This window comes from Petromyzon marinus, chromosome 4 (assembly GCF_048934315.1).
Source record: "Petromyzon marinus isolate PM22_M1 ecotype Great Lakes invasive population chromosome 4, UKy_Petmar_22M1.pri1.0, whole genome shotgun sequence".
NCBI lineage: Eukaryota > Metazoa > Chordata > Hyperoartia > Petromyzontiformes > Petromyzontidae > Petromyzon > Petromyzon marinus.
In genome coordinates, this window is record NC_133670.1 from 2350610 (window position 1) to 2377973 (window position 27364).

Here is a 27364-nt window from a genome sequence, read left to right on the forward strand (position 1 = left end):
ATCAGACGATTAATTCATCCTGGAGGAATCCGATGAGGCATAAAGCTCTTTTTCACAGATGTCCCAGTATTTTCAGAGATGTCCAGTTACCCTCCCCGAGCGCAACGGACTTTAAAGTCCGCAATCGGAGCGGTGCGCATTCCTGCAATGGTGAACGTTACCACTCATCCTGTCTGCCCGTGAAAAGCAGGTACGCGAAGACAATCGTTTCAGAATAATTTCGAGACGGGCAGGGTAGATTTCTTGGACGTGGAGTCAGAAAACGAGACTAAATATGAAAAAGCCCTCCGACCGGGAAAAATATCGGTACAAGAATCCAGGGAAGACGGTGAATTGAGTTACAAAAGCAATTTGAATAATTGAATGCAAAGTTCGAGACTGATATCAAGGGCCGGGGTTCGATTCCCGACTCGGGCACCGTTCCGTGTGGAGTCTCTACGCTCTTCCCCCTGTTCTGCAAGGCTTTGCTCCAGATGCTGCATTTTTCTCCCATAGCTAAAAAAAAGACTCACAATGTAATTGGGTTTGACCAAATATCCCGATGCAAGACCCTCCTGATAAAGAGCCTTTGTAATTAGCGTGGCTGTTCTGGATGAAGGGTTGTTATTATTATTATTATTTTGCCTGGTGCCCACTCCCCCGCCTCTCGTGTTCCCCCCCCCCCCTCTCCTTGTGATGTCATTTAGCCCCTCCCCTGCTGCGTTGTTAAATGGCGGTGCTGCTCATGTGTGGGCAGCTTCCTGGTCGCAGAACGGACGACTTCCTCGCACGTCACAAACGCTCGCACAAAAAACAACCCCCCCCCCCCCTCCCGTGTAGCCTTAACAGACTGTTGGGGCAAGTGCCGTTGGCGAGTAGCGGCACCTATGAAGTCCGGCACGGCACACGAGGGGGAGGTGTGGCCAACACCGTGCCCGGCCGCCTTTGTCTCCCCTGCAGCGATGTTTACTACACACCGCAGCACCGGGTACTCATTTGAGGCGGAGTCGGTCCAGAGGACGCTCGGGGACCAGTTTAAATAATCGTCCATGCTGTTGGTGGCCGTGAGTGAGAATCGAACTCGGGTCGCCAGGTTCGTAGCGCTGCGTGCTAACCGCTACACTCCCACACGCGCTGACGCGCCGCTTACGGGAAACTAACCACGCTTCCTTTTGCAGCAACGCCGCTCCTCACAGGGCCCGTGCAAGCAGACCCCACATTCACGTTTCAGCCCCACGGCTGATAGACGCCCCCCCACTCCGCGACGGGAGACGGAACCGGCGAGCTCCAGATTGAGAGTCCGGTGCACTCACCAGAAGGCACGTAAATCGTAATTCGGGAAAATATCTCTGTACGTGCCGGACAGCCAACGACTGGAACAAGCTGCCCCAATAACGTAATCGATGATTTTCCAAAGAACATGAATGCATTTAAATAAAGAATATGTGATCTAAAATAAGCCTGATACACAATCACTTTTGTTTTTACTTGTGATATATTTGTACTCTGTACGTTGTTGTTTGCCATCGGACAGCGGTCCATTGTAGACGAAATCAATAAACCAAATGAAACACAAAGGCCTCGAGAGTAGTGTCTCGCAGAACAAAGCCTCTAAGGGTGGTAAAGGTGTAGCCTGGAAGCTCCACACACAGCAGGGCGCAGGCGTGGAAGCGCGCGATTTGGGATGGACATCGAGTGTGAAATCCCAAGGCCTCCAGACGAACGGACCGACCGTCGTGTAGGCACACAACGTGGAGCCGCTCGACGCATCCATCCAATGGTGAATGCCGATTCTTAAGCTCGTGAGCCAGGCATCACGGAGTGAGCGGCGTGTGGGAGAATCGATGCTCTTCAATGCAACGTTCACGTTCGCACGCAGCCTACAAGGGGCGCTTCCATTCACCACAACGTGAGCATTGGAGAATTGATTCTCGATTTGGATCGGGAGTCCGATTCAAAACATTTAGGAGGTGGGGGGGGGGAGTGGTGAATCCTCATGGCCCTGCACGCAAGGAGCAAGGTGGATGGCTCTGGCTGGTGACATCCATTTGAACCAGAACACAGCTGCACTGTTCTACTATTCTGTCTATTTCAATGAGGACGATTGAAAAGGTGGCTTTGTCCGCGGGTTGGGGTGCCGTGTTGGCGAGATGTTAACTACCTCGCCTGGTATGCAGGTGGTCGTGGGTTAGATTCCAAACCTGATGCCTGCTGTATATTTGGAGTTTGCGTATTCTCTCCGTGGTCACGTGGATTTTTCTCCGGGTCCTCCGGTTTTTCCCTCCACATTGAGAAACGTGTGTTTATAGAATATTTGGCTGCGATACATTTCCAGGTGATAAGCCACTTCGTTGAGCTGTCATTTGTGGCCAGGTCGCTTCTGAAAAATAACTACATAGCTCAGTGGGCCTTACCTGGTAAAATAATAATAGTTTCTAGTTTAGTTTTAGTTTCTATTCCAATAGGGGCAGCTGGAATATCCCTTCTGTCGGAGGAAGGGAGTTGACAATTCTCTTGGCCGCATCACTCGCCAGCTGACACGGCGAGTATGCGATACCATGTGGCGAGGGTTACAATCCAAACGTTGCGATGATATACTGCAAAATAACAAGAACCTCGCACAATGCTTGGCCCTCTCCTTTGTGAGGGAGAGGCTAAATTGCAATGGCCTTGAAAGTGGATAATGGACTCAATTGTGATTCCGCTCGTGTTACGCAGGAAATCGTCACAGAGTCTCAAGACTCGTTTTCAGGAGGGTCCTGTCAAGATGGCTGCAATGCTGCTGCTATTTGTGACCCCAATTGACTATGATTAGTCAATACCAGGTACATTGTGTGCGTGTTTCTTTTTATTTAGCTTTCAAGTTTAAGTTTTGTCCAACCATATTCTTTGGGTCTTTCGGTAAAGTAATGTAGATAGGTTCAAATCAAATAACAAACCTACGTGACTTTACCGAAAGACCCAAAGCATATCAATTCCTGCAGTCACGAAAGCTTTAAGTTAAAAAATTAGTTAAACCAGGCGAGAACTCAAGAGACCACGATCAGTCTCATTTGCAAATGGCTCGGCTCACAGAATGGCGTGGCTAGATATCGCGCGAGCTCACGAGACGTTATAAATAACATTAGATAGCAAAACGTGCGAATTATTCGAGCGTTAAAAATAACAAGCCAAGCGGCACATTCTCCATCCGTAAACACAACTCTGCGATTGGCTCGACCTACGAAACGCGTGCGCGTGGCATTTCCGAACACGGGATCGTTCACAATTATCCTGCACGTTGTAAATAAACACCCTTCTTGTTTACAGCCACTCTCTCTAAACAGCCCCTATCTGACGATCTGGGAACGGCACGCGGCGCCAGGGGAGGGAATCGTAGGCAGAGATAATCGGCAGCTTTCACTACAGCCCAGCAGTTCCCTGGGGCAAGGTCGCGGACTAAAACAAGAGCACTTTTAGCCACCGGTCATTGTGAAATGCGTGCCCTTCGCAGAAGAGCGAGCCCCAGGCGGCATGGGAACGCAACTCCCTGGGCACGCACACGGCCAGGATAGAGGTCTTGGGCAGTCATACCGGCGCACGCCAGCGGCTGCTTGCGGTTGACGTCGCAAGGCATCGTATGTTGAGCCTACACAAACAGGGTGCGTCAGGATTTCTTTTGTGGCCAATGTGGCGTGGAGTGGCGCGGTGCGGTGCGGGTCCAGTGCGGCGTGGTGCAGTGCGGTGCGGTGGAGTGGGGCGATGCAATGCGGTGTCGTGCGGTGTCGTGAGGTGTAGTGCGGTATGGCGCGTTGTGGAGTGGCGTGCCGCGGAGTGGCGTGCTGCGCGTAGTGGCGCAGTGCGGTGTAGTCTGGCGCGGTGTGGCACAGTGTGACGCGGCACGGCGCGGGCACCTTGAGGTCGAGATGCACGACGCTCTTGCGATGCAGGAAGGCGACGCCGTCCAGGATCTGGGTCATGAGGCGCACTACGTCGCGCTCTGTGAACGCTTCCTCTCTCTCTGCCACGCACTGGTTGAAGATCTCCCCTCCCGCCGCACTGCACGAGACAAAGACAAAGACCCCCGTATAGCCTTACCAGACTGTTGGGGAAAGTGCTGTTAGCGAGCAGCACCTGTGAAGACCGGCACGGCACACGAGGGGGTGGGCGGCCAGCACCACGCGTGGCCGCCTTTGTCTCCCCAGTGGCGATGTTTACCACACCGCACCAGGTACTCATTTGAGGCTGAGTCGACCGAGGAGAGGCCCAGGACCGGTTCACATATTTATCGATGTTGGGCGCGAGTGGGAATAGTTCTGCTGGTGTGGTCCACCGAGTGAAATAGCTCTTTTACAAAAGATCTACCACAGCCCAAGACTGTACAGAGATATCGCTAGATAATGCACACCCAATCTACTGTGGGGACATGTAAAACTCTGGATAGATAAATACATTTTTGAAAATCTAAATTAAGAAATATATCGACTGGCCTCTGTCCTTCAAAGCCAAGGAAAAGCAAACTGCTCCATGCTGGATGTGACGGAAAGCAGACCGAGCAGTGGAAGAGAATGAATGTAGTTTAAACCCTGTAAATCACGTTGCTGTATTTACAAGCAAATAGCATTCCCCGTTGTCAACCATTCAGAACATGCACGGAATTCATCGTGACCCTCGTTTATTAAAATTCTGCTCCGCTAACACCGCTCAATTTGGGCAAAAGCAGCGAATAAACATCGCGGGTGCATTTCTTCTTTATTTTTAGATGATTAAGGGGCAATGGGGCCACAGAAAATAAGCATTCTTTTGCCAAAAGTGCTGATCCTTTGGAATTTTAATATAATCCTCGGGCCATATTTATGCATACCGAAGCAGGGCTGCTGTTGCTCAGATTTGTGTGAATAACGTTTAAAGCGTGGCCACACGGTTCTTTGTCCTGCAAAACTCAGGATGTGGCACTGCCTGACGTCCGCACGGTAAAAAAAAATAACTATGCAGACGCACGAGAGGCCTTATTGCAGCGATCATTCACGATTAATTCGACTCGCCCAAGATCCACGCAGCCTCAAGAGTCCGTCGACCCCTCCTGGTTAACGGATCACCAGGACGGTGAACAAAACGACATACCCGCTGTAAATGCTGCTGAATTGCAAGAATACCAAACCCACAACTTGGACACAACCGGATCGCATTGCTTCTTGGAGTTTCAGTGCCACACCACAAGGACAACATTCACACCAGATTGACACGAAGCCCAGGCTGTGGTTTGCAATTAAAGTATAATTTGCGAAATGCTGACGAGCCTCATTCCTAGGCCGTAATCTCAGCCCATGTTTCATGAGCGTGCGTGGTGCTGCGCTCCTGTGCTGCAGCACATCTGGGGCACACGATCGCGGATCAAGCAGATTTGAGAGACTTCCCAACGCCGCTCGATTGCGGGATCACCAGAGGATGGCAGTACAACAAGTGGGGTTTACCCCGAGGCTTGTGTAGCATTTCTCTGGGTACATCACTTCATGCAACAATAACAAAAACCAAACACTATTTCAAAAGGGAATTTGCACAAAAAACGTTCCATTAAATCAGAATCCGAATATTTATTTAGACTGCAGGAGGAGGAATCCGATGAGCTATAAAGTTCTCTTTCACAGATGTCCAATAGGGGTACACAAAAACACGAAAGGAGTGCAAAGTAAGAAAGAGGTAAACAAATCACCCAAACACAAACAAATACAACTAAACCATCCACATCCTACCAGGCAAAGCCCACTGAGGTTTAAACTTTTTTTTCAGAAGCGACCTGGCCACTAGTGATAGCTCTACACAGCGGCCCCATCATTTGGCCATTTTTAAGCAGCAAAATAATCTCAATGCAGAAACAGGCCGCCTCAAGGCTTCACGAGTGTTCCCTTGAAACACAAACGCCGCTACGAATCGTGCTTTTCTGTTTCAAGTGCCCATCTCAGCAGAGTTACCAACCCCCAAGCCACAGGGCCAGCTGAACACAGGCGATAGGTGCGCAGAAGATGTGGTCAGAAAGGCAGTGCGAGAATACGCAAACAAAATGCGCACAAAATAGAATGTGTGCAATCTCATTTCCAGAACATGCCGAGGCACAAGTCCGATTGCGCACATTTCAACCGCTGCTGCTGCTGCGTGCGCCCCGTTCCGCCAAATTGCATGTTTACTGTGCGAGGTTCAATGGCTAGTATCAGGCACACAGAGATGCTGTAAACTGTTTATGCGATAATGCACAACACACGCAAGCCTCTCTCCAGACAAGAGCATGAAAAAAAATCGCCGAACCGCCTTTACTGCCGTTCCCACCAACTGAAAAGAATGGCCAGAGAGAGAGACTACTTTGTGATGTTGTTAGTCTTGTACGTTGCATCAAATGCCCCGTGGTTGTGTATTGACTTAGCTCCCTCCCCCATCTCACGGGATGTGCTGTATAGAAAGAGAAAGTTTATTTCACCCTTGTAAGATGACCTTAAATGGCATAACGGTGGGGGGGGGGGCTGTGTAAAATGTCACTCAAATTCGCTGTTTACATAAAGCAATCGCGATGCGGAAATTTTCTCAGCCAAAATGTTACCACTCGGTCGTACCAAGGCTGTATTTGTAAAATTAAGTACCATTATTTACACTCGTTTTACCGAGTAATGCCTCTAATCCAACGTGTAAACTAAAAACTCAAATATTTTTCATTTTACCGGGTAAGGCTTCACTGAGCTATACAGTTCTTTTTCAGAAGCCACCTGGGCACAAATTATAGCTCAAGGAAGTGGCTTATCACGTGTATATCAGGCGAAGTAGTTAACATCTCACCACCGTGGCATGTCCGTAGAACCAATCGTGTAAGACCAAAGAACAGGAGGTCCTTCAGACTCGGTGTATAAATAGTACGATGCTGGGCCAAGGAAGTGCACAGGTTACACGTCAGTCAAGGAAATACAATTCAAACAATTATCAATTACTGCAGAGTTTCCGAGCCAATAGGGCTGGAATGGGTATCTCTTGCGGACCAGTGTAACTGGTGCCTGCCAAACATACCAATGCTAAAAAATCACCTACGAATTACTCGGTTTGGATTACACACACAGCAGCAACATCACCCGACACTGCAAACAATAATTTGCAGGATCCTCTTGAAAAAGAGTCGCGAGAATCGCTAAACAAGCGTAACAAATAAAATAAACAATAAAGGAGTGGCCCTGTGTTATAGCACAGTGTCAGTTAGGCCCACTTGGGTAAACAAATGAAATGAATATTCTAGTAATGTAGCGGACACCGAGACAGGCCAGGGTTACTACTCCCTGAATTTCACCTCCGTCACACGCGGTTCCCTCCACCCACAGCTCTCTCCTCCGTGCCCTCTTATCCCAGCGGTCCCATCTCGGTTTAACACCACGTAGGCTTTAGCGACCAATATCATTCATGATACAAGTTTGTTTTGGTTAGATCGCGTAAATATATCAATGTGTCGTGAAATCCGCCAACGAAACGTCGTACTCAGATTGTAAATGTTGTGGCTTGGTTCTCCAACACACCGGTGTGCTGTACTAGTGACGAATTACATGACAACCCTTACTAGTTGGCTGTGTCGGGTGGTGGCGGGTTTTAACGACACATTCATACATTTACGCGATCTAGCCCAAACAAAAACCTGTATTATGGGTCCCATCTCCCTGCCCCACCCCTCATCACTGTCACCTCATCTCCCACCGCCAATCACAACATCGTCACACCTCGGGACCGCATCTCATCTCAGCGTGCGTGTACATGTGGGGGGGGGGGGGGGGGGGTAGGGAATGGCGACGTAGTTGAGGGGACCGTTGCAGAGGACCGTCACAGTAGGAGCAGTAACGATGATAACTGCATGTGTTGTGGCGGTCTTGGCGTGGGGGTGCGGGCGCGAGGGCTTACTACTCGAGCACGAGGATGATCTCGCCGGCCGTCTCGTAGACGCGGTGGAGGCCGATGACGTGCGGGTTGCCGTGCGCCAGCTCCAAGATGGCCACCTCGTGGATGATCTCGGCGCGGAGGTCCTGCCCCTTGCGCCGCTTGCGGACGAACTTGGCGGCGAACTCGCGGCCCGTGGACACCTCGACGCACTTGCGCACCACGCCGAAGCGGCCCCTGCCAACGGCAGTCACGGTCACCGGAGCGGGAGCGTTAACCGCACGGGGCGTCGTTCTCGAACGCGCGGCGCGAGGCGCTTCCGGCTCGGCTGAGGTCAACGTTGCCGCCGTGATATCGGCCGCGCGCGTTGCCGGCGACCATTTCCCACACGGCTTCCCGGGTAACGGACGCTCTAGGTCACAACGGTGCCGGGGTTTGAGCCTGGCGGCTGCTGCTCGAGTTGGGATGAGCAGGGGCCTGTTGGGTTGGGGGCCACCTGTGAGGTGGCCAGAAGATGAAAGCGCAGCAATGGATTCTTAAATACGTCTGTGTGGAGCTTTGGGTGTGACCCACTCCTCCTGTGCGTGGCGGGTTTTCCCCGGTTTCCTCTAACAAGTAGCCAAACACTCGTTATCGGAATCGGCTAAACATCCCAATTATAATTTCAAAGTTAAAATCATACATGAGGGCAATATCACGATGACACTTAGGCCTGTCTTATCATCTCCTGTCAGCGAGTTTGACAATTCAAGTGGCCACAAAACGCACCTAGCCTGGCGCTCACACGCGCAATTTTTGTCCACAGCACTCACAAAGGGGCAATTGCCCAGGGACGCAGCGCAAACTCGGCTGAAACGACGCGGACGTAGGGAAGGGATCACCCAGCCAGTGTAAAAATGGCCATCAATTTTATTCCACAGCTGTACCAGGATAGACCCAGTCCAGTTGCGTACCACACGTGACCGATTCCACGCATCTTGGCTTCAGCGAACCCGGCGGACAAATGCGCAATTTCCAACAAAAGTTGCAGCAACCTTCCTTGGACACAGGTGAGAGGATGTTGGGAGGAATAATATTCAATGCCTGGGTAGGTCCTGTCAATGCCGTTCCTCAAGGGAGGGACGATGACTGAATCCCGGCGACCGTCGTCAGAAACAAAACTTTGGTGGCCGACCGCAAAGCCACCCAAGGAGCCTCCGTGCCGGTATTTATATCCATGCACAAGCACGGTCGCAATTACGTGTGTCACTCGGTGCGCGCCGATTACTTCAGGCAACTTGTTTATGATTTTTTTTAAGTGCCCCCGAACGCTGGTCACGGTAGACTCCATCGCTGATTCGACACATTCTACGTTTCTGACCCCCCCCGAGCACCGGGCCGTGAAACAGCTCCGCTGGGAGGCCACGGCTCGGCGCCCCCCCCCCCCGGGTCAATCGTCGAGTTGAATAGCGGCGGTCCGAGCGGTGGGGGGGGGGAGGAGTTCAACATAGAGGGCCGCGTGAGAGGGGCCACGGAAAAAAAGCGGGGGCATCGTCAATATCACGGCAAATCGAGTCCGCCCGGAGTCACTTGGAACAGCGCCGCCGAGTTTCTGGCGTTGACGGGGCCTCAAGAGCTCTCCAGGTGGAGATTGCCTGGAGAGCTTGAGAATCGCAGACCCGCTCAAGTTTCACCATCGAATCTTACGCCCAAAATGTACACCGATGTGTTTATTTGTTCCAAAGCCATAGCCTAGGTCACACAATCCTATTAGATGTAAAATCCCACAAATCTCATTAGAAAAGTAACGAATCCCGTAAATACAAAGTTGATTACACAATTACAGTACCTCTGCCGACAGTAAAATTGTCCCGCTCTGCAGACTGGTGCACTGTGAACCACTCCGTCCTTAGAGCGGAATTCAGTGCCGGTCCTCGTCGTACCAAACCCTCGACAGGAGGACGCCACGTAGGTCACGCCACAAGGTAACACGGGGGGGGGGGGGGGGGATCTACAGCGACGGGACGCTTCCAATATCACAACCGGTGAAAAACGCCCCAGCAGAGTAACGAACGGAGCACCGACCCCAGGTACTCTTCCATAATAGAGCCATAATGGAGCCTACGTGTGAAACCCCCCAGGTACTCTCTATCGGCCATCGGCGGTGCACGTCGCCGAGACAGCGGACGTCGCTCATCTGAGCAAAGTCCACGGCGGGGGGTGGGGGGGGTGGGAAATGACGCCGCTCAGACGAACGGCAGACACCGCCGCCACCGCCGCCACCGCCGCCACGGGCCTCCCTCCATCCCTCCGCCCTGCGAGCGGCGCCCGAAGCGAGCGCGAGAGACGCGCGGAGGTCACCGCGGCCGGTGAGCTCATCCCGCCGCAGCAATTGCGGAAACGTGACGTGCGCCGCACGCCGTCCGCGAAGAAGAAGTGGTAAACGCCGAGACAGAGCGGCGCGAAGAGACAGAGACAACTATAGAGACAAGGAGACAATGCCCCCCCCACCCCCTACCGTCGCACGGCGGACACGTACCGCACGAGCGCGGAACGACGACGCGGATGTCCGGCGTTGGCTGGACATCCGTGAAAAAGAGCTTCATAGCTCATCGGATTCCTCCAGTAAATAAATATTGGGATTCTGACCCCCTCGGCCAGCGAGCCGGCGCACCGGCCGACATCGACACGGGCCTGCGCACTGCCCCCCCCCCACCCGGAGCCCCCCCCCACCACCTCGGAGCCCCCTCCCACCGCCCCCCGGAGCCCCCCCCCTCCCCCCACGGCACGGCACGAGTGTCCGACTTCGCCGGCGAGCAGAGCGGTTCAACCAAGGGTCGTGCAACAAAGCCGCTGCTGCCACGAGGGGATTAAAATTAATTGACTTTTTAAAAGTGCTTTAAGCTAAAAAGTTGAAGCCACGTTGTTGGCACCGTGCCGTGTAGATGATCGTAATGCCCGGGAGCGTAATCTACATCAGCTGGGGCTACTGCTGCGCTGGATGTAACAGGAACGGCCTGAACGTTGCTTGAAATGCCTCCAACTCTGGTAGCTAAAGCAACGGCTGCTTATTTTCGCGCAGGTGTATAATCAAATTCGGAATCATGGCTTACAGGGATTGATACAATGCAATCTCATTACGCGTAGGAAGTTTAATAGAACAAAATAAAACCAACAAGCGTGGGTTTCCAGGAGAGAGAGGTGGACAGCGAGATATGACCGATAACACCATTTGCATCTGGGCAGCAGGATGGTGGTCCGGTGGTAACACCGGTGCCTCACAGCAAGAATTTCCTGGGTTTGATTCTCGACTCGGGTGCCTCTCTGGATGGAGCGTGTATGTTCTTCCCCTGCTCTGCATGGACTTTTTTTAATGGGTTTTCTGGTTTTCTCTCAAAGCTAAAAGCAAAAGCACACGCACAGAATGTAAGAGGAATTGGCCAAACACACCCCAATACTGAAACATTACTTTACAAGTGACTCACTGGGGATGACACACAGCAGTCAATGTCCCCTACTGGCAGACTAATGCCCATCGCCGAGCCAGGAGTTGAGCCTCATCGCGTTGCACGGGTACGACCCCGAGCGGATTCCTCGGCCGGTAAACAGCAGCAGCTTTTCCCACAGTGATCACTGGGCCCCAGGAGTGGGTGGTAGGGGGGGGAGAGAGATGGGGGGGGGGGGAGGAGGGGTTCAGGATAGACGACAGGAAGGGGAACGCCGAGACAAAAAAAAGTCTATGACGCGTTGATTGTGTTGCTAAATAACGGCTTGCCATGGGCTCCTCAACGGTCGTCGTCAATATCTGTGACAATATTTACTCGGTCGCTTCCTCCCGCGGCAACGCAAGTGTTGCGGGACGGGTTTACGAACCCTGCGACTCGGCACTGCGGAGGTGCGGGAAGGGAAGACCGGGCTACCCGCGACGCTGCCAAAGCGCGCGCGGGGCCTCCACCGCAAAGTCGGCGTCGCGACGACGCACGTCGCCCCGCGTCGAGCGAACGAGCGTCGCGAGTGCCCGGCGAGAGGTCACCGACCAGGGGCGGTGCGTGACGTGCCGCACCGGCGGTTTGAGCGCGTGGGGGGGGGGGGTTGTAGGGTCCACCACGGTTCCTGAGGGCCCGCGTGGCACGTGGCGAGGGGAGATAGGGCTCCGTTATCGGGCGGCAGGTACCACGCATCGCCACGGTGGGGGTGCATTCCAGGAATTAGGGGGGGGCTGCTATCAAAGTCGGCACGTGACGACTGATTTCCTGGAGCAGACTTCTAAATGCAGCAGTACAAGTAACGTATGGAGGTTGCCTTACGTTAACCGTGTCGTAATATAGTAAAGCATGGTTTGGCCAGGTGGTCCTCTGACAGACGGTCTGGTGCACAATCAGATAAATAAAAGTTTGAGGGTCAACAAAGCCCCTTAACCCTTCTTATCATTATGATTACTATCTTTGTTATCCCAGGAGAAGCCTCATCACCGAGTATCAACTCTTTTTCAGGATGGTCCTGTCAAGTTTTTGCAGTATGTGCCCGATGTTGCCACTGTGTGTGATCCCAATTGAGTAATGTGCAGGCAATTTTTCAGCATTGGGATGTGTGGCCAATAACAGTTAATTGATATTCTTTGGGTTTTTCGGCAAAGTCACAAAGATAGGTTCAAAGAAAATAACATAAGCGGTCGTCATCAGGAAACGGGGGTTAGCTTCTAAAGGCAAACTGTTGACGACCTGGTGACGACCGCTTGTGTTGCGATTGAAACGTCGTAGTTTTTTGTTATTTTCTTTTAACCTTCTTTGGTTCTTTCGTCTTCTTTGGTTCTTTCGGTAAGGTCACGTAGAATGAGAATAAAATAACACGATAAAATTCTCACGACGTTTCGGCCACAACCTGGTCTTGGGCAGAGCTTATCTTTTGAACCTATCTACGTGACTTTACCGAAAGACCCAAAGAATATGAATTCCTGCAGTCACGAAAGCTTTAAGTCAAGATTCAATAATAGTTCAGTTGTGTAGCTACGGGAGGAAACCGGGGAAACCCGAGGAAACCCATGCAGAACAGGGGGCGAATAAACAAACTAAACACAGAAATGTGCCCTTGTTGGGAATGCTACGCAGACACTGCCTGATGCGAGGCACGCGTGTCACCACTGAGCCAACCTGTGGGTTTACTGATGCCAAAACAGGAGTTGGGCAGAGCTTATCTTTAATGGCAATACGAAGCCAGTAGTTGACATTCAAAATTCATCTGGTGGGGCCAGTCTACCCAAAGCAAACATTTTTCGGACTTTCAATGAATTGCACTAATGTTATCAACTTAAAGATGATGATGATGGGGCGGAGTAGACGCCTGCCTGACCTAGACTTGATTCTTGTGCTTTGCCACAACATCTCCAGTCTGGATAGGACTTTTAATTGCCATCAATATACATGGACGGATGCCACTGGGGTGCCCTTTCAAACGTTTCAGATGAGATGCAAGTTGCTTATCGTGCAAAGCGCTCCGAAACACTCTGGCGGAAAGGACGCTCTATCAAACACAATTAATTGTTAACATCATCATGGCACAGCAGCTGGACTGTACTGCGTGTCTGGTTAGTTTATTAGAACAGGTCAAAGGCTGGGCCAGACAATGCGTGAATGGCAGCAAAACGGATAGGAGATGCCAAGTGCTGTGGATGGTGGCATAAGCGTCCTCATTAATACAAATTTAGGCGAAACTATTGACTTCTGAGTGTTTAACGCCCTTCATTTTACAAAAAGTCCATGAGATTAAGTATTTCTCCCGAAAGGAAGACCTTCCTTATTATAAGCACATAACGGCATGCTGATACTCCACTTGAGACTCCACTTTTCGAGCAAGCGATTTTTTGTTCTGACAAAAATTCATCAAACTGCCGATTCCGAAAACTAGCCAAGTCGTAAGTGCCGACAAAATAATAAATCCTATCTGGACAAAGTTGATCTAAAACACAATAAGCGTAGAAAACTGTAAGGCCGTTCCAAGCTGTGTCGTCAATGATCTGAGATGACGCAAGTCCATTATTATAACACCGGATGAGAGGCACACTGGCTCACATCCGCGTTGGAAGGAGGAGGAGCGGGACGAGGAGGGCAATAGCTACGCGAACAGGAATCACGGTGACGTGCTCCAAAGCTTCACATCCTTGCACCGCTCCCGCCCGGCCGACCCCAGGCGTTTAAAGGGTGCGACTTGAAGCGACGTTGCACAAACGCTGCGGTGGCCGCGGGCGTGAGGCCCCCACTCCACTCCCCCGGTACTGCTGTGGCCGCCACGCGTGCAGCGCTGCTGATAACGAGCCAGTTGGCAGAAGAAGGGGGGTGGGTGGTGCCACTCGCTGTGGGCTACGGCTCTCGCCCGATTTCGCATTTCCAGATCCGCACAAGGGATACGGGGATACGCTCAAGGCCATAGGATTCTTTCTTCGGGGCACCTAGGCTGACGATTCGCGAAGCTGGCGGGAAGGAGCCCGAGACGAGGGTTTGTCTCTCGGGCAACGACAACGTCCGCCGGGAGGTGTTGACCAGGGGAGTGATGGGGAGGGGGGAGCACAGGTGGAATAGATCCACTTCTTGGCAGAGTTTGAGCGATCCGTACTTCACGGGTCCTGGAGTTCAACTGGGACAAGTGCGATGTCGTCTCCAATTACAAACGCAGGCACGAGGACCTCAGTCTCCTAATATAATTGCAGCCACACAGACGCTTGGCTGGAAAAAAAATGCCCGGTGCAAGTTCACCAATTTGGGTGAACAGCTATTAGCGTGGCAGTTTTGCACGGGTAAGCCTCAGAAGGAATGTGAGCAGCAATGTCGCCTTAACATGAGCAGATTCGTGCGAGCTGAGCTAATAACACTTTTTGTGGGAGATTCTCTCAGCTGACAGTTTCCGAGAGGACTAAAATCATGAAAGTCAAAAGAGAATATCAAGAACCCAGGGGAATTCCACACAGAACAGGGCGAGAACATACAACCTCCACACACGCCCAAGTCAAATCCAGGACCTCATTGCTGCAAGGTACGAATGTTACCATTACGCCATGCTGCCGCCAAATGTAGGATTCATGATTTAATTCACGGGATATATTTTTTTCTTGTCCTATTATGGTAAGTGTAGCGACCTCTTGAGGCAGCAGGGGTCACATGAACCAATGCCGTACAAGACATGCTAATCGATTCTTCAGCACGCAATCTGTCCCCGTCTATCTCGACCCTAAAAATCAATTTCCCCTCGTGATCCGAGGCATCACTAAAACACCCAGCGTTGACGAATCCACCGCAGGTACCAGATCGCGCTTCTCGCTGCGTGGCATTCACCCCGCTGTGGTTCGCACCGTTGGCCGTACTGTTTTCACCAAAGGTGCCCGCCACAAAAAGACGCGTCCTCCAAGCCCCGTAATTGTTTCCGTCGTGGGCCAGGGGTGACTTCTCTCGCGCCTCGGCGTGAGTCACGAAACATGCCGGCACGTCTTCCGTTTGATGCACGCGTCGAGACGCGTCTTCCGCACGCCTTTTTGCGGCACGTGTTTTTGTTTGCTTGTATCGGTTTGGAACAGAAGAGCGTTCGGTGAAAATGTGAATTTCGAGAGAAATTTGACACGTTGATTTTAATCGCCGAAGACAAATGTCGCTCCGGAATTTTACCAAACTCGCATAAAAAAACGTAAACAAAAAAATTACTTGAAACTTTCGTGACCGCAGGAATTCATATTCTTGGTTCTTTCGGTAAAGTCACGTAGGTAGAAAACTAAAATCTAATTTAAAAGCAAAAAACCCAAAACGTTTCGAAAAAACCCACGACGTTTCGATGGCAACACCGCTTGTATTGTGACGAAACGCCGTGGGTTTTTTTGCTTTGATTTTAGTTTTCTATCTACGTGACTTTACCGAAAGAAGCAAGAATATTAAAAAAATACTGTGGATGTGCGAGTATTTGCAAACAGCAAATCCAGTCGTGCCATCCATACCAGAGATTTAGTCACAACGTGTGTGGGTGCGTGGGTGGGGGTTAGGGTAACCCCGTGTGTCACGCCGTGATCCAACACTTTAGAGAAGGCAGTGACAGATCCACACAGATTAGTCAAACTCCCAAACCGGCTGGGCAGGAAGGTGGGCAGGAAATGGCAGCGCAGCAAGTGGGTTTCGTGGACCCATTCTATGGGTAAACTCCAGCTTGCAATGGCGATCAATCTGTATTTAATGTGCTAAATATCGCCCTCGATAAAGTTGGCTTCTGTGTACATTGCGAAGGAAGGGGCAGGCGTTGACGAGATTCTCACAAGCCAAAGGTCCCAGTGCAGGACCCTCCTGAAAACGAGTATTGAGACCCAGTGAAGAGCTCCTCACTGGGTCTCAACACTCACCGTGCGGCCAGCCTTAGCCTACGGTCACAACAATACAGCCGAGGAAAGACCCCTTTCAAATTGCAAATTGTGAACTGAAATGCCGTCTCTTATTTTGCTGCAGATTTAAAGAGGACATTTGACATATTTATTCGTTAAAATATATTTTTTCCCCATGAGGCATTTTCTCAAGACCAGAGACTTCGTCGTTGACAGACAGAGACACGGGGCGAGAGACAGACAGAGACACGGGGCTAGAGACAGACAGAGACATGGGACTAGAGACAGACGGAGACACGGGGCTAGAGACAGACGGAGACACGGGGCTAGAGACAGACGGAGACACGCGGCTAGAGACAGAGACACGGGGCTGGAGACAGAGACACGGGGCTAGAGACAGACAGAGGCACGGGGCTGGAGACAGAGACACGGGGCTAGAGACAGACAGAGACACGGGGCTAGAGACAGACAGAGACACGGGACTGGAGACAGACAGAGACACGGGGCTAGAGACAGAGACACGGGGCTAGAGACAGACAGAGACACGGGGCTAGAGACAGACAGAGACACGGGGCTAGAGACAGACAGAGACACGGGGCTGGAGACAGACAGAGACACGGGGCTGGAGACAGACAGAGACACGAGGCTAGAGACAGACAGAGACACGGGGCTGGAGACAGACAGAGACACGGGGCTGGAGACAGACAGAGACACGAGGCTAGAGACAGACAGAGACACGGGGCTGGAGACAGACAGAGACATGGGGCTGGAGACAGACAGAGACACGGGGCTGGAGACAGAGACACGGGGCTAGAGACAGAGACACGGGGCTAGAGACAGACAGAGACACGGGCTAGAGACAGAGACACGGGGCTGGAGACAGACAGAGACACGGGGCTTGAGACAGAGACACGGGGCTAGAGACAGACAGAGACACGGGGCTGGAGACAGAGACATGGGACTAGAGACAGCCAGAGACACGGGGCTGGAGACAGACAGAGACACGGGACTGGAGACAGAGACACGGGGCTAAAGACAGACGGAGACACGGGGCTAGAGACAGAGACACGGGGCTAGAGACAGAGACACGGGGCTAGAGACAGAGAGACGGGGCTAGAGACAGAGAGACGGGGTTAGAGACAGAGGCACGGGGCTAGAGACAGACAGAGAGACGGGGCTAGAGACAGAGACACGGGGCTAGAGACAGACAGAGACACGGGGCTAGAGACAGAGACACGGGGCTAGAGACGGACAGAGACACGGGGCTGGAGACAGACAGAGACACGGGGCTGGAGACAGAGACACTGGGGCTGGAGACAGAGACACGGGGCTGGAGACAGACAGAGACACGGGGCTGGAGACAGACAGAGACACGGGGCTGGAGACAGACAGAGACACGGGGCTGGAGACAGAGACACGGGGCTAGAGACAGAGACACGGGGCTAGAGACAGACAGAGACACGGGGCTGGAGACAGACAGAGACACGGGGCTGGAGACAGACAGAGACACGGGGCTGGAGACAGAGACACGGGGCTGGAGACAGAGACACGGGGCTGGAGACAGAGACACGGGGCTAGAGAGAGAGACACGGGGCTAGAGACAGAGACACGGGGCTAGAGACAGAGACACGGGGCTAGAGACAGAGACACGGGGCTAGAGACAGAGACATGGGGCTAGAGACAGAGACACGGGGCTAGAGACACGAAGCTAGAGACAGAGACACGGGGCTAGAGACAGAGACACGGGGCTAGAGACAGAGACACGGGGCTGGAGACAGAGACACGGGGCTAGGGAGCCGCTCACCTGCCCAGTTCGCTGCTCTCCGCCAACGCGAACCCGCAGTGGAGGGGCTCCGTGTGGATGAGCGATCGCGCCTCCGCCACCAGCCCGAGGCGGACCGGCCCCTGCCCGGTCAGCATCCCGCTCGGCGCCTCCTCCCTCGCTGCCGATCTCTGTGATGCCACTGCTATCGCCGTCACATTTGCAAGACGCTGCGCTCTGGACACTTTCCTAGTAGCCCGCTGCCACCGCTGGTATTACAGGTGGTGGTGTCGCCTATAGCGGGGTGACCTCCTCCTCTTGGGCGCACGCAGTAGGCACTCGCACGGCACCGACGCAACACACCGAGGGGATCGCACAATTATGGGCGAAGTAACAACGCTAAGAAGTCACAGACGACGAAGCAGCAGCACCACCACCACAGCGTCACTCCTGCACGCCGTGATCGCGCCCATTGCTTCCCGCGGCCACGGCGTCCCGCGCGCTCTTTATAAACGCGGCGGTCACCGCCCACCGAGCCGATGCGGCCAATCACAGCCGGCGCTGGTGTCCAAGGGGGCGTGGGCCACATGCCGGTGGGCGGAGACGTGATTCTGGAGGACTTTCAGACTGGCTTATTCAATCTTATTCGGGGTTCAACGCGGAATTGTGTGATCATGCATCAGTGCCGGATTATCCTAGTAGCAATAGTAGATACATATGCTACGGTCCCCGCGCTTTCAAGGGCCCCGCGCTAAATGCATTCAAGCTGTCAATTCCGGTTCAGTGATTCTGCACTTGCTCTATCACTATAGTACTATACTGCTTTCAACTTTTATGAACGACTGGGTGTTTAAGGTTAGGGATTTGTGGTATTATCTGGATATTTAGCAAATGAAAAAATGCAATTACTTTACTGTGCAAGTAGAAAATGTATGTGTTTAAAAAAAAATTGCGTCTCTTTATAACATATGCTACAGGCCCACACGAGCTTCATCCTGCACTGGTGATCATGCTGCTGTTGTTGCGTTAACAGTGATGCACATGCACAGTTAACAACAACAAAATTACATATTTGCCAATAAAAACTGCGGCCTTAAAATGAAAGACGTTTCAGGTAATGGGCCTTCTTCACGGCACACAGAGGCCAAGGGAAGGTAGGATTTTGGAGGCTGCACTTTACACGAAAAGTGTTTCACACCTCCACCCCCCGCCACACCTACAATGAATATTGAGTCCAAGCATGAAAACAACTCGACGTATTTACAAACAGAGCTACTGTTGCACCAGACATTAACTTCGCATTGGGATCACACGGCGTGGATTAACGTTACACCCCACACAGTAATTCGATCCTGTGCTCTGGGAAGACGAATCCACCGTCACAGGAATGTGGAATTTCCACCACCACTGGCTCAGGGCTACTTCTATCAGTGGAAATGAACACCATCGCCCTCAGCTCGAGCCACAACATCGTACACCGGGCTCCAGGACCACGAATAACAACAATAGCAGCTGGTCAATTGCTAGAAAAAACGTGTTTTGGCTTTAAAAGAATGCCAAGTCAATGTCGCTACTACTCTCACAAAAAAAACGGCTTATTCCCATTACGTTGCTGAACAAACATTTGACCGACACAAAGCACACTCGTGTGGCGTATGAACGTAGAAGAGTCAAAGAATCACCACGTGGGGGGGAATCGCTCGGAGCACCGCCCGTCAACAGTAAAAACGACATTTATTGTTTTGATTCCAGCACACAATCCGAGAACATCAACAACAAAACGGATCTGTCTGGTACCATCGGTCACTATTGGCGGCTTGATAATGCAACAGCCCGTGCTCCAGCAAAAAAAAAAACCCTCGCTCTTTGAAAATATAAATGTGCAAAGTGGTGAGACGCGGGTAGGAATATCTGCTTGATGCAAAACGGTATGGACAAAAAACTAAACAAAAACCAGCCCACACCGAGTTGCAGCACTGCCGATACTCCTACTTCTGTTCCATGCTCACAACTCCACGGTGCTCGACCACGCGGTCAATCAGCGCCCCATCTCCGCAGCATCGAACACCGCGAGATAATCAACGGCGTTCTTTGCACCGACCCTTCATAAATTATACTGAAGCAGCCAAGGCAACACGAACGAACAAAAAAACATATCAAAACTGACTTCCACTTACTCGACCATTTTATACAAGGAAATGTGAAATACAATAAGAATAATGAAATGCTGTGAATAACACACTGGAACTCTGGTGTATGCTATAACGAATCGACTGCGATACTCTTCAAACAACGCTCTGACTACACAAGCAACGTAAGACATCTCGCTGTGGATACCAGCCCTCTTGGTGTATCCACAGACAAACACACCTCCAGTACAGCCATCGCACCTCATCCAGGTCACAGGTCAGGCGAGCGTGTGGCCCGATCGATCTGTTTGGGTCCATGCAGCGGTGGCGATGGTATCATCACGAGTCATCAGCCAAATGCACCGTAAGCACATATGCATATACCACAAACACACGTATATACGCCATGTAAAGTGTACATTTAAGCTGGTTAACTTGCGCGTCAATGAGCCCTGCAACGGTTTGCACGGACGGCGTAATAAATCTCAACGGCGTCTTCACCTGCACGAATAAAACACCCGGCGCGTATATCATCACAGCGTCACCCGCTTTGTCTTCTAAGTGACTTTTTTTCATAAATAAAGAGTGGCAAGCAAAGTGCCCATTGGTAAAAGCAATTCCTCGACGCTGCACGGGCGCTGTGGCCTCTCGTTCGACCCCTGTCCGCCACAGGTTTGCGCTTTGGGACGCGAGAGACCGCTCTTTGTGGGCACGGACCAGCCACTTCATCCCGCCGATCGGTGCCGGTGCCGGGTATCTCGGCCAGTGCCTGTCCCCGTGAGCTGCTCCACAATGGGAAAGACCGGCAAAACGAAGCAAGCAGGGCCGTCCACGCTCCGCTCCGGTTACATCACAGCCGCGCGTGTCCTCCTTCCCAACACGGCGGAGGGATGTACAGCGACAGAAACGTCGTCTACATGCACCCGTACGCGAACCGTCCACAGTTGCGACAAAATGCGGCGGAGTGAATGCGCACGCGTGTACATCGATAGCGTTCTCGGCCAGTGAACAGATGCGTCGACTAAAAAGGACAAACACAAACAGTCCTCCCTGCCCAATGGAGAGTTACGCGTTGTCCGCAAACACATTTTTTAAAAAAAATGTACAAACAAAACATACATAAGCCACATGTGTGTGTTACATGTCATGTGGGAATTCCTCGTCGCCAAACGATGAGACGCGCATTTCTTTTTGTCACTCAGAACAAGAGGATTCACGCTCCATTGGTGGGTGGAATTGTTTTCTATTTGCTGTTGGTTGATAGTACGCATTCAATTGGCAGTCCAGAATGATAATGGTTGCATGATAACATCACTGCTCATGTAACCACCTGAAAAGGTTTTCAAATAAAATGTTTTCATCATTAGATAAAAGAAAGCTCTCAAGGGGTTGCAACCCACTCTCGTGTATGCCACACGCGAGTGTCTGACAGCTCACTGCACAACAATTCACGGCTGTGCAGAAAAGAAACACGTGAGGAGCAAAAAAAAAACAAATGCACATATAGGTTGTTTCCATACTGTAATGAGACGTCTTTATCGGTGAGCAAAGCGCATTGCTCACAACCTGGGCTCCACCAATGATAAGGGAAGTTGTCTTCCCCTGAACCTCCCAGCAAGTTTACACGGCACCAACACAGGCGTGGACGATGGCTCAATTGGACAGGCTATGAATGTAGCTTTAACTGTAGCCCAGTGCAGGGCTTTGCTAAGGCAATGATATTTCTGGTCAAATGGATGTTGATTACATGTGCACGTATTCCTAATCCCGTGGCAGTGCCGCCTCTCCTGTAAACCACATGGCTCACGATGCAGCACGCTGTCATTGTGTAACATCACAAACCAAGGCGACTCATTCCGAAGTAATTTCCAACGCATTTATATAGTAAACCATAATAAAAGTGCCTGGTACATTTAAATTAAAATGTAACTTCTGTATATACAAGTAGTTAAAATAGGTATGCCTTAATGACAAATACAGTTTGTTTATTTTTCAGTTTCTTCTACGGTGAAGTGTCGATGTTTAACTTGGTGAGATCTATAAACCAACTGTATTGAGCCCATACCTTATTTTGGCTGGCCATCGAGCAAAGACGGTTACCGCATCGCAAGCTTTCAGATGCGCTTCTGCGGTCGCTTGCGACGCTCTTTCCTTCCGATAATGGGAAGCCAGTCCAGCTATGCACTTTTAAATCTGGACTGAAAACTAATTTCCTTAGAACTGATTTTTTTCCGTTTAGTTTGTCCTTCCCCCAAACCTCCGATTATCACGGTTGGCTCCGTGCGATGCGAAAGACTTTCAACAAGAGTGGAGGTTTAGTCTCTTGCCTTCTCAACGTTGCACCTCATAGCTGAAGGGGGAAAATTGAAGGGGTGAGAGGCTTTGGGGGGGGGGGGGAGGGGGCAAACCTCCACGAGGAATTTGCACCAAAATCCTATCGTCGGAGGCAGTCTGTCAAAACGTGTTACGAGGACAACCAAAACTGGAGAGCTCACAAGAGTGGGCTCCATTGGCACACTACACCTGCACACGAAGACCACGTCGTAGCCCAACCGCCAAACCAACTCGCTAAACGAACATCACATTGAGGAACGTAACCAATCCTTAGACACAGGGCAAGGACAACCCCGAGTGGCCAGGTGACTGTGCACTCGGACGCAGCCCACGCTTGCTGAGATTGTTGTGCCTTGGTATCCGTTGTGTGCCTGGGTGTCCATGCACATGCATAATGATACAGGCCCATGTTTACTGGTGCTTACCCACATAAACACATTCGTACGCAAGTAGATTAAATGTATGCAAAGTGGCCGATAATACATCATAGATAATAAACAGTACTGTATATTTACTTACGTATAGCAATCAGTTATTGAGGTGAGTCCACTCCAATTCATAATTTTGGAGACCGATGTAGACAATGATACAATTCATTTTTTTGTAATTTAGTTGAAAAGTAATTTAAAATCTTGAACTTGGGATAAGACGCTGATGCACAATGATCTAGTACGGTTGACGTTACGGTAGCTTTAATGTCCACTTTGGAGCAGATGGCATCTTTGGTAATTTCCTGAAAGATCACTAGGAAGCAGTTGGGATGAAACGGATAACGTGGAGCAGAGGCGAATCTAGGAGAGGGATACGGGCCTGACAATCAAAACAGGGCCCTTCATTAACATAAAATATTTTCTCTGAGAAATATCAATTCAAAAAAACTATTTTTTTGAATTGATATTTTCTCTGATAAATATCAATTCAAAAAAACTATTTTTTTCAGGGTCTCAAGGAGGGAGGTTGGGGTGGGGGAGGATGATGATGATGATGGAGGACGAAGATGCAGCAAGGTCCACTCGGTCGATATTGTCACAAGTAGCCTCACAGCCAATACAGCTCGCAGCGATTGCTGTCACAGAGAGTGGAGAGCCCTGTACCGGGTGCAAGGAAACCGTCAAATGACCAACAGCCTTGAGGCCTGAGAACACCTGGACACAAACCGCACACGCTTGTGGAGGGAGGTGTGTTTCTCTGCCACAAGCTTAAAAAACCCTTAAATATTGTGACTTGAACGTTTTAAGAATGACTGTAAAACATGACGCAAATTTGAAGCAAAACAACAACCTTACAATTTGGCGATCAAGATAAAGTTATTAGATTGTCAACTGACTCCTGAAAATACAGCTTTCAAACCGATAAACGGTGAAGTTGATTACGTGCGAATGTGCCGCTCCTCAATGCGTGTGCAGAGTGTTATCTAAGGTGATGCAGTGCTGCATCTCCATGAAAATGCGTCTGCAGCCGAAGTGGCGAGCAATGCCAATTACCACTGCACTGGACTCTTGCCAAGTGCCACACGGGCATAGACGAAGAATACATCTACTGCTGGGTTTACAGAGCCCCAGCAGGTGTGGGCACGACCGATACCTGCAGAGTATCATCACAGCAGGGTAGGCTCACGCACAATGTTATTAATTACAATATATGTTTTTTTTAGGAATGCACTTACAACCAGGTTGCATTTGCAACAAGTCACGAGCTTCGTGACTGGTTGCAAATTGTTAGGTGATTTAAATGACTGCCTTGAAGTGCACAGTTGTTCTATGTTGTTGATGAGAAATTAATAAACTGCCTTCTCCAATGGACTGGCCCTAGCCGTATCTATACCCGCTTTCTATTCTGCAGGGGCAACACAGGGTGGCAGTGCAGTGGTAACACCTGTGCCCCAAAGCAAGAAGGACCTGGGTTCAACTCCTGGCCCTGGCACCTTTCTGCATTGCGTTATGTTCTTCCCCTGGTCTGCACGGTTTTCCTCTGGGTTCTCCTTGCTTCCCAATAGCGAATGGGCGCCACAAAGACGAGATGTTAACTACCTCGCCTGGTATACAGGAAGTCGTGGATTCGATCCCGACCCTGACGCCTGTATATTTGAGGTTTGCATGTTCTCCCCATTGTGGCGTGGATTTTTTTCCGGGTCCTCCGGAGTATTTGGCTGACATAAATTTCCACGTGATAAGCCGCTGCAATAATCTATCATTTGGGGTCAGGTGGCTTCTGAAAAAGAGCTAGATAGCTCAGTGGACCTTACCTGATAAATAAATAAAGTTTCATAGTTTAATTAAACACATACAATGTCATTGGTGTTGGCCAAACATCCCAATGTAGCAGAACCTTTATGAAAATTTGTCTTTGGACTCATTGTGGCTTTCCTGGGTAAACAAGTAATTAACAACTGATTGTTCTGCATCGCTCTGACAGCTGTTTCCCGGTTGTGCAGTAAACATCGGACCTGCGCCAGATGTGCTCGGGTTACGTCCAGGTTCTACGGCCTCTACACTGACGATAGGCAATGAGAGAGAAGCGAGAGTCGCCAATGACCACTGGAGCGGACGTCCATCAGCCACATGCTAAACATTCGGAAGAAGACAACAAGTCGGGCTACATATTGTCGAGTGACAAGATCCTTATAAAAGCACATGACAGAACAGAATACGCCGTGTAGAAGACTACACGTACAGCCTGTAAACATTTCTAGGTGCTAAAATCATTCTGCGTCGAGTGACATAACAAATCACTTTGAACAAATACCGCAAGTTTACAAAGATACGCACTGCACGGCTAAAAAAATTACGCGAGCTGAGTGGTTAGACGCCGTTTCCTGGTTACAGTCCCGTTTTGCACTCCGCACGTGCGTGTTTTTGCGTGAAAATGCCAGCCGTACTGCGTGCTTTAGTTTAAAATGTCGTGTATGAAATGATTTCTTTAATTTCTTCACCGTACGGATGAAAGTCAATATTTGAAAGTCCAGTTGTGTCCAGCTTCAGACCGGGGGCAGAGAGCAGCGCCTTCGTGGGAGAGCGAGCGGCTGCCCTGTGCAGCTCCAGCGACGACCGCGGTGGCTTGGAGATGTTAACTACCTCGCCTGGTATACAGGAGCTCGTGGGTTCGATCCCGACCCTGACGCCTGTATATTTAAAGTTTGCATTTTCTCTCCGTGGTCGTGCGGATTTTTCTCCGGTCCCTCCGCGTTTTCCCCTCCACATTTAGAAACAACATGTGTTTAGAGTATTTGGCTGCTATAAATTTCCACCTGATAAGCCACTTCTCGTTGAGCTATCATTTGTGGCCAGGTCGCTTCTGAAAAAGAGCTATATAGCTCAGTGGGCCTTCGCGAATAAAATAAAAATAGTTCAATAAAAAATAAAAAATAGTTTAGTTTTAGTTTTAAGTGCACCGTGCAGGTGTCATCAGCGACACTTTTATTCTCCGAGGGTTGGAGGATCACACAAACTCAGAAAACTCCCTACGACGTGGGGAGTCACGGACACAAAATCCTGGCTTGTCCATGGTGTGTAAGTGGGTTAATCCCTTTCTGTGTGGGGATTGAGCATTACCGCCATCCCCCCTCCCCTCGAACGCGCGGGGTCAGCCAAACATTCCCATTATAGAACCGCAGAACTTGGGCAATTGTCTGTGGTTTACCGTGCAACAAAAAAGCCTGCGTTTGAATCCGCGATCTTCATGACTGATGCCGAATAAAAAATAAATACAAATTAAATATTATTATTATTACACTAATCGGGCATCATTTCGTGGTGCTACCGCAGGAATCTTGGGGCATATTTGTGTGGCGTGGCGCTTGGAGGTTGTCCAAACAATGGCAACAATATCTGCGGCACCACACGGTTGACTTCCCCGGAGGTGGCTGATGAAGACATCCTTCTGCAATGCAGCATCCAGGACCCCACAGCTGCGCTTTGTGCTACCACCCTGCGCGGGGAGTGGGCAAACGAAAGACGTGTCGTCGTCGCTGTAACGGACGAGACCGCTCACGCCTCCAGCCCCATTCATGTCCCCTAGCCGTCTTTGTCAAAACGACAACTGTGGACTGTGCGCTGGTTAGCCATGGGCCGGCCTACTCGGCGGTGAGGGCTTCTGTGCTCGGATGTGGAATCAATCGCAAGTTGTTTTTTTCTTCATGCTTTCTAATCTCCACGCTTCAGGACACATTTAAATTACACAATGTGGGCGACAAGAGGATCTAGTATTCACAACGCAGTGCGGCGTCCAATCCCAAGGCCACCAAAACTTCCTCGACGTAACCGCAGCGGTGAGCGGGCGGAGACGCGGCGGTTTGCGTACACACTCCAGAGCCCTGGCACACCTCCGTGCGTCTCTCGCCACTTGTGCTCGAGGAGGCTGCGGGAGGCCCCGGGGGTGCAGGGTGCCGGTCGGCGGCAGTCGCTCTTGGGGCTGCTTACTCCAGGCCGAAGGTGCTCGTCTCTTCCACGGCGGTGAGCAGCTTCTCGTAGAGCATGGCGTACGACGGGTAGGGAGGCAGATCCAAGCGGTTGAAGCACGTGTGAGCTCTGTGGGACAGCACGGACACGCGTGTCACGTACAACAGAAGTTAACATCGGGACGATCGGAGGTTCCGATTTTGTTTTAATCAGTGCGGCAATTGTGGATGTGATGACCATCATGGCCCCATCATGTGGCCAGGCGTCAAAAGTTATATTTTCCAAGAACCGGCAGATCCAGATCTATTGCTGCTTCTTTAGGATGGCAAGGTGAGGTTAGCAACGATACACGTAAACGTCTGTGTGTGTGTCGAGGTTATGAAGCTGTTTAACAGCTTCTGTGTAGGTTTGGTGGACGTTGGTGATACTGCTTGTGAATTCACGGTACGTGCAGTATTGGATCATGTGATCCATGGTCTGTGAATCGGCGGTGCAGGGGGAAGTGTGTGATCATGTGACCCATGGTCTGTGAATCGGCGGTCCAGGGGGCAGTGCG

At 50.9% G+C, this 27364-nt stretch overlaps 2 protein-coding genes across 7 annotated transcripts in view; both read right to left on the bottom strand.

Moving 5' to 3' along the window:
* Positions 1 to 19566, bottom strand: part of LOC116938833 (serine/threonine-protein kinase 17A-like) — a 39021-nt gene extending 19455 nt beyond the window's left edge. Inside the window, exons 1-3 of the mRNA XM_032946533.2 lie at positions 17991 to 19566; positions 7882 to 8094; positions 3873 to 4017 (exon numbers count right to left, since the gene is read on the bottom strand). Of these exons, the coding sequence (XP_032802424.1) occupies positions 3873 to 4017; positions 7882 to 8094; positions 17991 to 18106 (474 nt within the window). The 5' untranslated portion in view covers positions 18107 to 19566. The remainder of the gene's footprint in view (positions 1 to 3872; positions 4018 to 7881; positions 8095 to 17990) is intronic.
* A 99-nt stretch (positions 19567 to 19665) lies between these two features.
* LOC116938831 (E3 ubiquitin-protein ligase HECW2-like) overlaps positions 19666 to 27364 on the bottom strand; it is a 209041-nt gene continuing 201342 nt past the window's right edge. For all 6 annotated transcript variants that reach the window (XM_032946526.2, XM_032946531.2, XM_032946529.2 and 3 more), the window contains one exon: positions 19666 to 26937. In XM_032946526.2, coding sequence (XP_032802417.2) covers positions 26826 to 26937 — 112 coding nt within the window. In that variant the 3' untranslated portion in view covers positions 19666 to 26825. The remainder of the gene's footprint in view (positions 26938 to 27364) is intronic.